General features: G+C 40.2%; 1 protein-coding gene across 1 annotated transcript in view; it reads left to right on the top strand.

Annotated features, from left to right (window-relative positions):
• Positions 1–8339: 8339 nt before the first annotated feature.
• ZCCHC7 (zinc finger CCHC-type containing 7) overlaps positions 8340–12797 on the top strand; it is a gene marked incomplete at both ends in the record, with an annotated part of 217408 nt that continues 212950 nt past the window's right edge. Inside the window, one exon of the mRNA XM_080709170.1 lies at positions 8340–8949. Coding sequence (XP_080565296.1) covers positions 8340–8949 — 610 coding nt within the window. The remainder of the gene's footprint in view (positions 8950–12797) is intronic.

The following is a 12797-nucleotide window of genomic DNA, read 5'->3' as shown; positions in this document are numbered from 1 at the left end:
CTGAGGGGGGATGAGCTCAGTCCAGTAGTCCCGAGGCGCTTCCTGATGGTCTGTGGTCTGGTCAGCCTTAGGGTGGATGATCTTGGGTTGATTGGGGTCCTCATTAGTTGATTGACGGATAAGCTGGGATATCCTAAATTATAGGTTTTCACAGAAATATTGTTAACTCGAGGATCTACAGGTTTCCCAAGAATTTATGGTACAGTCAGGCCTGGGAAAGAGAACTGCTTTGTGGACTAGAGGCAGAAGCACTTCAGCTCCAGGTTCTTACATCAAAGTTATATTTTTACTTTTTCTTCCTGTCTGTCTCCTTTCTACCTACTTATTCCTTCTATCCTACATCAAAAGTATTGATGTTTGAAAGAGATTGTATGTAAAAGAGCAAGCCTGGTACCTGACAAAAACTAAAAAAAAAATTAAAGATAGCATTTGTTTTTTTTTTTTTTCAGGTTATCTAAACAAAGATCCAGAAAACTGATCTACTTCTATGTCTGTTTTATTTGCAAAATGGGTTTTCTAATTTTGCTCCTTCCTTCCTTCCTTCCTTCCTTCCTTCCTTCCTTCTCTTTTTGGTACTGGGTAGTGAACCCATGGGCATTCTACCTCTGAACTACATCATTAGCCCTCTTTTATTTTGAAATGGAGCCCCGGTAGGTTGCTGAGCCTGGACTTACTTGACTTTGTGATCTTCCAGTTTTAACCTTCAAAGTATTGGGATTAGAGCGGGGGTGGGGTGGGTGGGGCACACTTGTAATCTCCATGCTTGAGAGGCAGAGACTAGAGAATCACACAGGTTTGAAGCCAGCCTCAGCTACTAAGTGAGGCTCTCAGCAACTTAGTGAGACCCTGTTTCCAAATAAAATATAAAATAGGTCTGGGAGGATAGCTGGGTGGTAGAAAGACCCTGGGTTCCACCCCCAGTACCACCAAAAAAAAAAAAAAGTATTGGGATTAGAGGAGTGTATCACTACTCTCAACTCCCAATTTTGCCTTTCCATAGTTATTTTTCTTTCCATACACATTGTTAATCAAATTGTCTAATTATGTCCCAGGTTAAAACTCTTATACAATAGCCAAATTGTCTATACTGTTTTCCCAGCTACTCTTGTATCTAAGAGACCAGGGACCTTTAAAAATTTACCACCAATTCTTACTTTCTAGCACAGGCTGGCTCTAAATAGATGTTGTCAAAAAAAGAAAAAGTCAAGCTTATCTTTTTGGAGTGTTGCTAAAGTCCAACCAATTGGTAAAATGTTATCTATAAATCTACCCAGACAGGTTAATGATTGTTTAAAAAGATAGAAGTGGAACAAAAGCTAGAGGTACCCATCATAATCTTAGAACCTCCAGATGCTTCCAAACGACCAACATTAACTTCATTATTTTTCAGGTCTTCAAGATTCACAAAATTTTCCAGCTCTTCAAGGTTTACAAAGGGTCAATTTGTTCCTTGGTATTATTACGGGAAAGGGCGGATGCCTCCTGGGTGAACTATATTCGACTGCAACTTATAAGATGGGAGGGATCAGCTAAGTCACCCAGCACAGGGCGAAGAAACTAGGAGCCAGGAGTTCTCAAAACAGACATTTTCTTTGCTGGGGTTACTGGAGTCCGGAGCCCACAGACCTTGCCCCCGCCAGTCTTAGGCAGGACCCGCCTCGGGTTCGCTCCACGCCACGTGGAACAGAGAGGGTGTTCCCCTCAGGCCAGGGCAGAGGAGGCGGGGCCCGTCCGGCAACCCGCCTCGGGGCATCATGGGAGTTGTAGTTTTCTCTTGGGCGTATGGGCACGAGTTCCGTCTGCGTTTGCCCCGTAAATAGCATCTCTTTCGTGCAATTCATTCGAACAAAATTTGCCCCATCATAGGTGTAGCCTGGGTACCTTCAGAAGGACTAAGGGGAAGAAGCAAGGCAAACAAAGCGAACCCAAAGATGAACGGTAGGGAGGAAGAAGAGTTAACAGTTGCCACTCATGCGCACGGACGGCCCGGAAGGTAGGCGGGGACGGAAGAGCGACTGCGGAGCGCTGTGTTTTCCCGGAAGTGCCCTCCCTCCTCCCAGGTCCTCGCGGACGCGGCTCCCTTACCTCATTTGTCCTCGCCCCTCCCCGTCCCTCTGCGCGTTTTGGTTCCTGGTTGGTGCTTCCTGGTCGCAGCCGCGGCAGTGAGTATGTGTGTGGAGGACCCCCAGCGCCCGCGGCCCGGGGCCCCTGGCCGGCCTCCGCCTCGCCCGCCGGGCAGTGGAGCGAGCGCGTGCTCTGGCGGGCGTCCGCACCGCGCCGCTCCTCGCTCGGGGCGGGCGTAGCTCGGGGTCCCTGCGCCGCGCGCTGCACGCGGGCTCGGCTGACAGGCCCGAGTGTCCGCCGCTCCCGGCCCGGGGCCGTGGTTCCAGAGGCGCTGAGCGTTCACGTCTCGGGAGCGGTGGCCTCGTTTCACCCACCTCCCCACGAGCTCTGCTTAGGAAGCCGGTCGGTCCGACGCGAGGTCCCGCTGCGCCGAGGGCGAGTCCGGCCTTGGAGGACCGATCAGTTCTGGGCTGACTCCAGCCTCTACTGTCAAGCTCCGGCCGTGGGACCAGAAAAATTTCGGAAGTGATGCCCTTCCCTCGTATACAACTAGGAGCTTCCGACTCTGTTCCTTTTATTTCTCACATCTCGTTAACCGAGAGTTGCTTTCAACTTCAGGGAAGAGCTGCCGGTGCGTGGGAAAAACCGGCTGGGCGTCAGCGGGCCTGGTTCTAGCCACTGCCCCACCACTGACCAGCGGGTGACTCTAGAAAGCTCTTCTTAAGGCTGAATCCAAGATTATTTTAGAGTTAAGGGTTTAGTTAGGACATCTTTTAGGGCCTTTTTAGCCCACTGAATAAATCTCTCGGAGCCCCGTTTCTCCCGTCTATAAAGTCAGCATTACTTTGGTAATTCAGATCCCTTGAAAAGCTCTTGACTTTGTTTTCAATCTATATCATCACATATAAAGAATTTTAAATGAAATGTGTATATACACAGTTCATTTCACAGTTCATTTCAGACCGTATTATGCTTTGGAGACCGTTTACTATATTGCTGTTTATCAAGAGAATCTGAATGGGGAATCAACTGAAGAATACTTGAAAGTTTGTGGGGTTTTATGAGGGAATGGGGATTGTAGCACAGTTCACATGAGTAAGGGACTACATAGCAAAGGAGAGGGATGAGGGAAAGGTGAAGGAAGTAATTCCAGACAGGGTTAGTTTTTGTAAAATGACATTAGGTATCCCAAGAACAGTTGAGACCTCAATAAATTGGCCATAATTTTCTTCCATCAAAATACTGTGTTTTGTCTTCCTGTTGTTCGACCATTGTTTAACACATTTTGGATACTTTACCCTAGTCACACTTAATTCAAAATGGCAGTCATATTTGAAAAACGGACACAATTTTAATCTCTAGTAATTGTTTTGCAACTGTTATTGTCAGGGCAGCACTCTTAAGAGCAAGTCAGAATTTAAGTTGAGAATAAACTATGTGGAAATCACTTTTTGATGAAAACTGTTGATTTAAAATCAAGTGGGGCTGGGTATATAAATACAGTTTAGTGGTAGTGCTTGCCTCCCTTGCTCAAGGCCCTAGGTTCAATCCCCAACTCTTAAAAAAAAAAAAAAAATAGAAAAGAAAAATAAAACCAAGCTGTGGATTTTTTTTTTTTTTTTTTTTTTTTTTTTTTTTTTTTTACATCTGCCTGAGATGGATACCTATGCCATCAAGAAAGAATGTCTAAGCAAAAATTGTTTTGGAAGGAAAGAAGAGGAAAATGTCCAGAGTGACTACTTAAGTAGATTGTCAGAGCAGAAGTATCAGTCAGCTTTAGGGATTGAATAAGCAAACTCGGAAATTCTAAGTAGGCCTCAAGTTGTCTAGTTTTTAAACATTTGTGAATGAATGCTGTTCCCTCTATTGATGACGAGAGCCTTTGCAGTTATTCTTTACACCTGTTTTATATTTGGTAAGCCAGTTTACTTCTTTGGTATGTTTCATTCACACTTTCATGCTTTTTAGGTTTTTGTAAAGGCACCAGTGCCTATATATCACTTTTCAGTGATAGGATTGATAGAAGTCTTTGATGACCAACTTGGGAGGTTTGTGAATGGTGAATTGCCAAATTAAATGTATGCTTTTCCTTCCTTCTAATTAAAATGTCTATTAAAGTTTTTATACTCCAGTGGATATGTATGAGGCAAATTTAGGTTTAGAGCCAGTGCACATACAGCCGTCTTTATTTGAACTTATTTATTTACCTATTCTTTTTGTTGTGTGTATTTGTGGTACTAGAGATTAAACCTAGGGGTGTTCTACCTTTGAGATATACTCCAGCCCAATTTTATTTTTTTATTTTGAATAGGGTCTAGCCGGGCGTGGTGGCGCACGTTTGTAATCCCCGCGCTTGGGAGGCTGAGACAGGAGGATTGCACAGGTTCAAAGCCAGCCTCAGCTACTTAGTGAGGCTCTCAGCAACTTAGTGAGACCCTGTTTCTAAATAAAACATAAAATTCGTCTAGGAGTATAGCCCAGAGGTAGAAAGCCTCTGGGTTCCACCTCAAGTACCACCAAAAAAGAAAAATGAAAAAAAGAGAAAAAGAAATAGGGTCTAGGTTGCCATTTTCTGGCCTCAAACCTACAATCCTCCTGTCTCAGCCTCTAAAGTACAGGTGTGTGGCACTGTGACTAGCTTTACAATTATTTATTTTGAATTTTTTTGCAAATCTTAGTGCTTGTCTGAGAGTTAGGAAAAATGCAAATTAGTTCTAGCTGTATTCTTGACTTTTTTGGGGTCTGTTTTTATATTTTTTGGTACCGGGAATTGAACCCAGTGCATTGTGCTTACAGGGCAAGCACTTTACCACTCAACTACACCCCAGCCCTAGCTATATCCTCCCTCCCTCCCTCTCTCTGTGTCTGTCTGTCTGTCTCTCTCTCTCTCCCAGCCCGATTTTTTTTTTATTCTTTATTTGGAAACAGGGTTTCACTAAGTTGTAGAGTGCCTCACTAAGTATCTGAGGCTGTCCATGAACCCAGATCCTCCTGTCTCAGCCTCCCAAGTACCCTAGCTATATTCTTAAACAGTGCCTAACCTTGGATAGGCCTCTGTATCTTGTCAGATCTCAGTTTCCTTAGATGGAAATTGAGGACACTGTGTGAAATAATCTAAAAGGTCTTAAAGACCTATGTAATCTAGTTAAATAGACTTGGGAATTGTGTACAGTGACCAAAAAGCTGAGGAAGGCTTCTGAGTCAAGGGATATATATGTGTGTGTGTGTGTGTGTGTGTGTGTGTGTGTGTGTTTATGTATGTACATAACATGTATATATTTTATATTTATCTTCATGTATACTTTTTAGAAATAAATACATTCAAATGTAATTAATGTAGTAACATAAACCAAATAGCCTGAGGCAAACCTTAACCCTGGCATACATAAACTAGATAAATAGGAGCGAACATGTTATTCCTGAGCACAATTTTCAAGTACAGAAGGTACAAAATCCTCTTAAAGGCCATAGGGGCTAAATTGTTAAATTCATTTTTCTACATTTCAGGGAAAGAGATAAATCCTTAGACCCAAGGAAGTGAGTTTTTATTATGGTTCTGTAGTTTATTTTTGGCATACATTCACAGGTGTGCCTATGGCTCTGTTCTTAATCCCTTTCCTTTGGGATGGCTCCAAGAGTAGTACAAATTTATAACTCTGTAATTTAGCTCTTTATTTTTTTTCTGTGCTGCACTGGAATTATGTTTTATCTTAAGTCCACATTGGATCCTCAGGAAGGATCCAGTGAGGATTTTGAAGGGAGCGTAATTCCTTTGACTTCTTCTAGAATTAATTTACCTATTAAGTAAAAGGAAAGGATTCTTCTTTTATTTGAATTCCTTGGAGGCTAACATTTCAATATTCACTGATAAATGCTATGAGCATTACTATTCAGACGGTTGTATTCAACTTGTATGACAATAAGAACATGGCAACCTGAAAAACCAACAAGGGAGCAGATACATTGTACCTTTTAGAAGAAAACAGGCATTAAAAGTTGATTTCTTTATTTCTAAAAAATAAACTCCAACTTTAGTTTGTGTATTGTTGGTTCTTATTCATTGATTTTTGGAGTGAGCAGGCTCTATTACCCAAATTGCTACCATAATACCTTTACATTTTGGGGAGAGAATGGGACACTTAAGAAAACAACTCTTCTTTCTTAATTATATCTGTATCTAAAAGTAGAAGAAAGGATAAATTGGCAGCTGAGTGTGGTGGTGTAAGCCTGTGATCCCAGTGCTTGGGAGGATGAGACAGGAGGATGCAGTTTTGAGGCTATTCTCAGCAACTTAATGAGACCCTGTTTCAAAATAAAGTAGGACTGGGGCTGTAGCTCAAAGGTACAATGCCCCTGGGTTCGATCCCCAGTAAACACACACATTCATTTACTCCCCCCCACACACACACACACATTGGTACCCTGCTTTTTTTTTTTTTTTTTTTTTTTTTTTGTGGTTGGGATTGACTCCAGAAATGCTCTACTACTGAGCCATATCCCTGTGCCTTTTTATATTTTGTTTGAGACAGGGTCTTTCTAAGTTTTCTAGGCTAGACTTGAATTTGGGATATTTCTGTCTCAGCCTCCCAAGTTACAGGGATTACAGGTATCTACTACTGTCTATTACAGATACTACTGTATCTGTCATGATTTTTGAACAAACATGACTTATTTTTCCAGAGCTGTCATTTTAATAGGTATTTTACTACGTAGTCGAAACATCTGTATAGATTTTTGGTTGATGATATGAGAATTTAAGTCTTAAGAGTAGTTGAAGACAACTAAGAAATTATCCCATCATAATTTCTATATTCCAGGCACATACTGGACTTATCAGGGCTGAAGAACAAATGCCTGATGATAGAATTCATTTAATTCATTCTTTAATTCAGCAAACATTTATAGAAGCCCCCCTAAATACCAGTTACTCTGATTGGCTTTGGTGATCCATTGTTTAACAAAGTACATATGGTTCCTGCCCTCTTGGGGTCTGAGATCTGTGCTCCTGGGACATTTACATTGAATAAGTAATTAGAAATGTGATGAATGTTTTGAAATGTAAAGTGCCCTGGAAGCCTATAACAGGAGTCCTTTAATTTTGTCTGGTGGGAAGTGATAAAGCTAAGTTGAAGGATGAGCAAGATTTAATATGCATACAATAGGAAAGTAAAGGGTTTGTCTATGCATTTATTGTCAAAACTGGGAGTTTTGCTTCAACTTCAGGTCTTTAGTAAGTTTGGATTTCTTATACATTTTTATAATTAGCATGGAAGTAAATAGTTGTATCAAAACTTTTTAATTCATTCTTTTAGCCAAGGATAAGAAGTTCACGAGCTTTTTGGGGGTGGTTACTGGGATAAATGCTAGTAGCCCAGCCATATTTTATTTTTTATTTTGAAACGGTCTCAACTAAGTTGCTGAAGCCCTCGTTAAATTGCTGGGGCTGGCTTTTGCAGTCCTCCTGTCTCAGCCTCCTAAGTACTAGAATTACAGGTGTGCACCACCATGCCTGCCTATATTTTTTTTAATAGTGCTGGGGATAAAATTCAGGGCCTCATACATGCTAGGTAAGTGCATTACCACTGAGCTGTACCTCTAATCTTTAGATTAATTTTTAAACAATAAATATTATTTAAATAGTAAACATTGTAATGGCTTCCTGTTGTGGATTTTAATCATAGTTGGAGTAATATTTCTGTTTGAGAATAAATGCCTGGAAATAGGAGATACAGAACCAGAACCAAGGAAGAGATGAAGAATGGAAGAATGGACTAGTGGGAGAAGTAGGAGATGCTTACAATCTTTTTTTTTTTTTTTTGTAGTATATGGGATTGAACTCAGATCCTCTTGCATCCAGGCAAGCACTCTACCAGTGAGCTACATCTCCATTACTACTTAAAATCTTTCCCAAAGTTTTTGCATTTTAGAGAACAAGCATTCTGTGACAAGCAGTAGATCTCAACCTGGTTTTCTTTTCCAGTACACTTGTGAATTATGATATTTCCACTAATAACTATAAAAATTTGTTGGTTATAATTCTCATTCAAGAGAGATGAACATTTTTACAGTGGCTCATAATAGGATTTAGAAGTCTTAAATAAAATATTCGAAGAGAAAAGAGTATTTTTGTATGTTGTAGAGGTGATGGCCTTCATATAGAAATAGAAGTTGGCTCTATAGGTTGATATTATGCACTAACCAGACAAGATCTGAACTATTAAAATACATTCTTACTATGACTTTCTCTTTTACAGCTTTTGGGTTACTGACCTTCCATGATGTTTGGTGGCTATGAAACTCTAGAAGCTTATGAAGATGACCTTTATCGGGAAGAGTCATCTAGTGAATTGAGTGTCGATAGTGAGGTGGAATTTCAACTGTATAGTCAAGTTCATTATGCCCAAGATCTTGGTGATGCCATTGGGGAGGAAGAACATGAAGAAAAGAACGCTGGGAATGCTGAATTATTGAGTACCAAATCAGATCAGAAGAACTTAATTGTTCTTTCAGATAATGAAGTCATCCAGCTATCAGATGGGTCAGAAGTCATTACTTTGTCTGATGAAGATAGTATTTATAGATGTAAAAGAAAGAATATTAGGGTCCATGCAGAAGAAAAGACACGTGATTCTCCCGCTTCTCTTCATTCTAATGATTTGGCTATTAAGAAATGCAAGAAGAATGTTGAGAAGTCCAAACCTAAAAAGAGATCAGATGTGGTCCGAGAAGTCATGGTTATACAGGTCAGTTCAAGTGAAGAGGAAGAGAGCACCATTTCAGAGAGTGAAAATGTGGAAAGCTGGATGCTACTGGGATGTGAAGTAGATGATAAAGATGATGATATCCTTCTCAACCTTGTGGGATGTGAAAACCCAGTTACTGAAGGTTAGTATCAACTATCTTTTCTAGACAAAAGACCGGTAGGGTCTGTACCATTTAATTCCTCACTTTTTGGTCTTCTCAAGAGAGCTTCTTACCAGGGGCCACCTTAATGGTGGTCTCTCTGAACCACCAGAGTATGTCAGAGTACCAAAGATACTTTGCTTCTGCTATAAGCATATTCATAGCTGCTGCTGCTTATTTGGCTAGAGCTAGTTCTGGACCTGAAATCTTAATTCCCTTCTCTTTCTGCTTGGTACCACAGGTGAGTATTCCATCTGCCTCTGACATTGGTCTTGTGTTTTCATTTGGACAACTCTGTTGGGACTGCCTCTTCCTAAGTGATTTACTTACCCAGGAATAGCTAGATAGCAAGCATAGGGAATGTCTACTACATAGAAGATATGGAATTAGTATTAGGAATTTTAGGAACTCCAAAGTCAGTAAGGCAGGAAAATATGAAAAACTGGAGGCCTAGAATAGATTGTAGGAGAGAATGTAAATTCCTAGAGCCACATCATTGAGGACTAAAATTTTTTTGCCAACTTTGTCTCCTCTGTCACATGTAGTCATCTAGCCTTAATGCTTATTCCTTTGAAAACCCCCTTCTCTGTGTCCTCCCTTTATGCTTAATGCAAAGTCTCTTGCAGTATAGTTTCTTCCATGGTCTTTTATAGTCCTATCCACTAGGACTCTTGAGAGGTTCCTTTACTTATGGCATTTTATTGCCACTCCAAAAATATTTAGTGACATCTTGCTGTCCTCAGAAGAAATTATACCATTGAATGTACGTCATGCTTGGTTCCCCAGGGACTTGCAAACTTATTTTAAGGAATTAGATAGTAAATATTTTAGGCTTTTAGGATCTCTTCTCTATTCAACTGTTTCTTTGTAGGAAAGCAGCCTTAAATAGTATGTAAAGAAATGGGGGTGGCTATTATAATATCTCATTTTCCAAAATAGGTGGCTGGCACAGGCTGTGTAGTTTGCTGGCCCTGAGAATTTGACACAAAATGAAGAAAAGAGATAGAAATTATAATATACAGCAGAGTTAAGTGAACTTTTGAGTAAGGGAGATCTGATAACGTATTTATGAAGAAGGGAAGAAACTTTTGAAGAGACACAACCTGCTTGATGGGTTAGGTTTGCAAGGTCAGGTGAGAGGTGAGATTGGGTGTGTATGTTATTAGTCTTAAAAATTAATTGCTAAGTCATCAAATACTTATAGAGGTTGAGAAGAAAGAATAAATTAATATAGATTGAGATTGTTAAGGGGACAATGTAAGGATGTGTTTGTTTTTTTGGGAAAATAAAAGCTGAAGTGGAAGTGGGCAGAGGATAATTGGAGGCTTACAGTCTTGAAAGGATATTTAAAGCTATCGGGGGATACTCTTGGGCAGTGGTTCCAAATACTTTGAAGATGACAATCTCCCACATGACTATAGTTAAATGTGTAATATTGGCAATTAAATGCATATTAGCAAAGAATTACTAGTACTGTCTTATATAACTATTTTATTTTTAAATTTTAATTTAATTTTTGTTGTTGTTGTTGTACTGGGGATTAAACCTAGGGGAATTCTACCTCCAAGCTAAGCTATATCGCCAGCCCCATTTTTTATTCTTTATTTTGAAACAGGGTCTCACTAAGTTGCGGAAGGCCTTACTATGTAGCTGAGGCTGTCCTCAAAATGTGATCCTCCTGTCTCAGCCTCCCAAATGCTGAGATTACAAGCTTGTACCACTGTGCCCGGCTCTATAACTATTTTATTAATCACACTGACTGTATTTGAGAAATATTTGTGTGTGTGTGTGTGTGTGTGTGTGTGTGTGTGTGTGTGTGTGTAATTCCTGTTACTTGAGCGGCTGAGGTAGGAGGATCACATATATATATTATATATGTATGTATGTATGTGGGATATAGTCTTTCTAGAATGCAGACCTTTGGGTACACATTACAGTAATTACTTATATAGCTCCCCTGGAAACTGAAGCTCATAGATTGTAAATAATTGTGCCAACTGATCAATAAGATAGTATAAGGATTGCTTATAAGTAGTATTCAGTCAAAATTAAAATTAATATGAACTTTTAATGAAGGCACTTTGAAGGATTCTGTAACTTTTCTCAGTAATATTTGGTAGCCTGGAGCAAGTGACAGAAACCAAATGATCCAGTGTTAGGCATAGCATTGTAGAAGGTCAAAATAGACATTTAGCTATTTTTTCTCTAAATTGTCTGCCCCTTAGATCACACCTAGTTTCATTAATCACTCCTATATTCATGATGATCAAATTGATAGACATCTCCTTAACTGTTTTCTTGAATTCAAGTTCCCAGTCTGTACCTTTCTGAATATTTTCATTGGATATCTTAATGTTTCAGATTTAACATACTGAAAAGAAAGCTTATTATATTTTCTTTGAAACCAACCCTCTTTTGGTTTAAGAATTTGTAGAGTCAGGCATCACAGTGCTACATTCCTGTAATTCCTGTTACTTGGGCGCTAAGGTAGGAGGATCACAAGTTCAAGGCCAGCCTGGGCAACATAGTGACACCTTGTTTCAGAATTAAAAAAAGGGGGGGGGGCTAGGAATGTAGCTCAGTGGTAGAGAAGAGATTCCTCCTTTCTACCTCTAAGGAAAAAAACACACCAAATAAACCCCAAAGAATCTGTACAGATGCTGAAGTTGTTGGCTGAGTGTGGATAGGTTGTGGAAAACATGAACTTCGTGTTGACTTATGGAGTAACTTGAAACTTTGTCATGCCCATGATAAATGATGGTGATGAAACTGGAGAGGTTGATTTAGCTAATGATAGGGATCTAAAGAGGAAGTATAATGATGATAGGTAATGGATATGCTGTAGCTCTGGAGTAGGAGTATAGTGTGGACAGAGTGACTCTTCTCTTTTTGATTGACAGTAGAGGAGCCACTTGGAGATGAGGTTTTTCATGAGAGAGGACGACTAGTTACATGGCATTGTTGGCAACAAGTTTTCATTAATAAAGAGGCATGCAGAAGAGGTTTATTAAAATTGTCAGGCCAAAGAAAGGAAAGACAGTCTTAAAGGAGCTAACTAGATGATTTGGGAACCCTAAAAAAATAATTAAAATACAATTTGGAGCCAGGCATGATGGCACACGCTTATAATCCCTGCGCTTGGGAGGTAGAGACAGGAGGATCGCGCAGGTTCGAAGCCAGCCGCGCTGGCTTAAGAGACCTTGTTTCCAAATTTAAAAAAGTATAAAATAGGCCTGAGAGTGTATCCCGGAGGTAGAAGGGCTTCCAGGAACCCCAGTACCACCACCAAAAAACCCCAAAAACTACAATTTGGCATAGGAACGTGGAAAGACATCAAACTGGAGAGGTGAGCTGGGCATGGTGGCGCACACTTATAATACCAGTATATGGGAGGCTGTGACAGGAGGATTGTGGGTTTGTGGCAAGCCTCACCTACTTAGTGAGGCCCTCAGCAACTTAGTGAGACCCTGTTTCAAAATAAAGAGTTAGAAATAGGGCAGGGGTGTAGCTTGGAGATAGAATGTCTGGTACTGGGGAAAAAGAAAATTGGAGAGGTGGAAAAGACTTGTTGGAGACCAGGGATCTAAGAGTTGAATTTTGAAGAAAGGGATCAGGGTAGGGTTAGAATGAAAGGTTTTAGGTGAAGAGAATAACATGTGCAAAAAAATAGCAGAATGAAAATAGTGATTTTGTGGATGTGCAGATGTCCGTCCCTTCCTTCCTTCCTTCCTTCCTTTCTTTCTTTCTTTCTTTCTTTCTTTCTTTCTTTCTTTCTTTCTTTCTTTCTTTCTTTCTTTCTTTCTTTCTTTCATTCTTTTTGCAGAACTGGA

Source organism: Muscardinus avellanarius (genome assembly GCF_963383645.1).
Source record: "Muscardinus avellanarius genome assembly, chromosome: 13".
NCBI classification, from domain to species: Eukaryota; Metazoa; Chordata; class Mammalia; order Rodentia; family Gliridae; genus Muscardinus; species Muscardinus avellanarius.
This window is presented reverse-complemented; position numbering and strand designations above follow the sequence as displayed.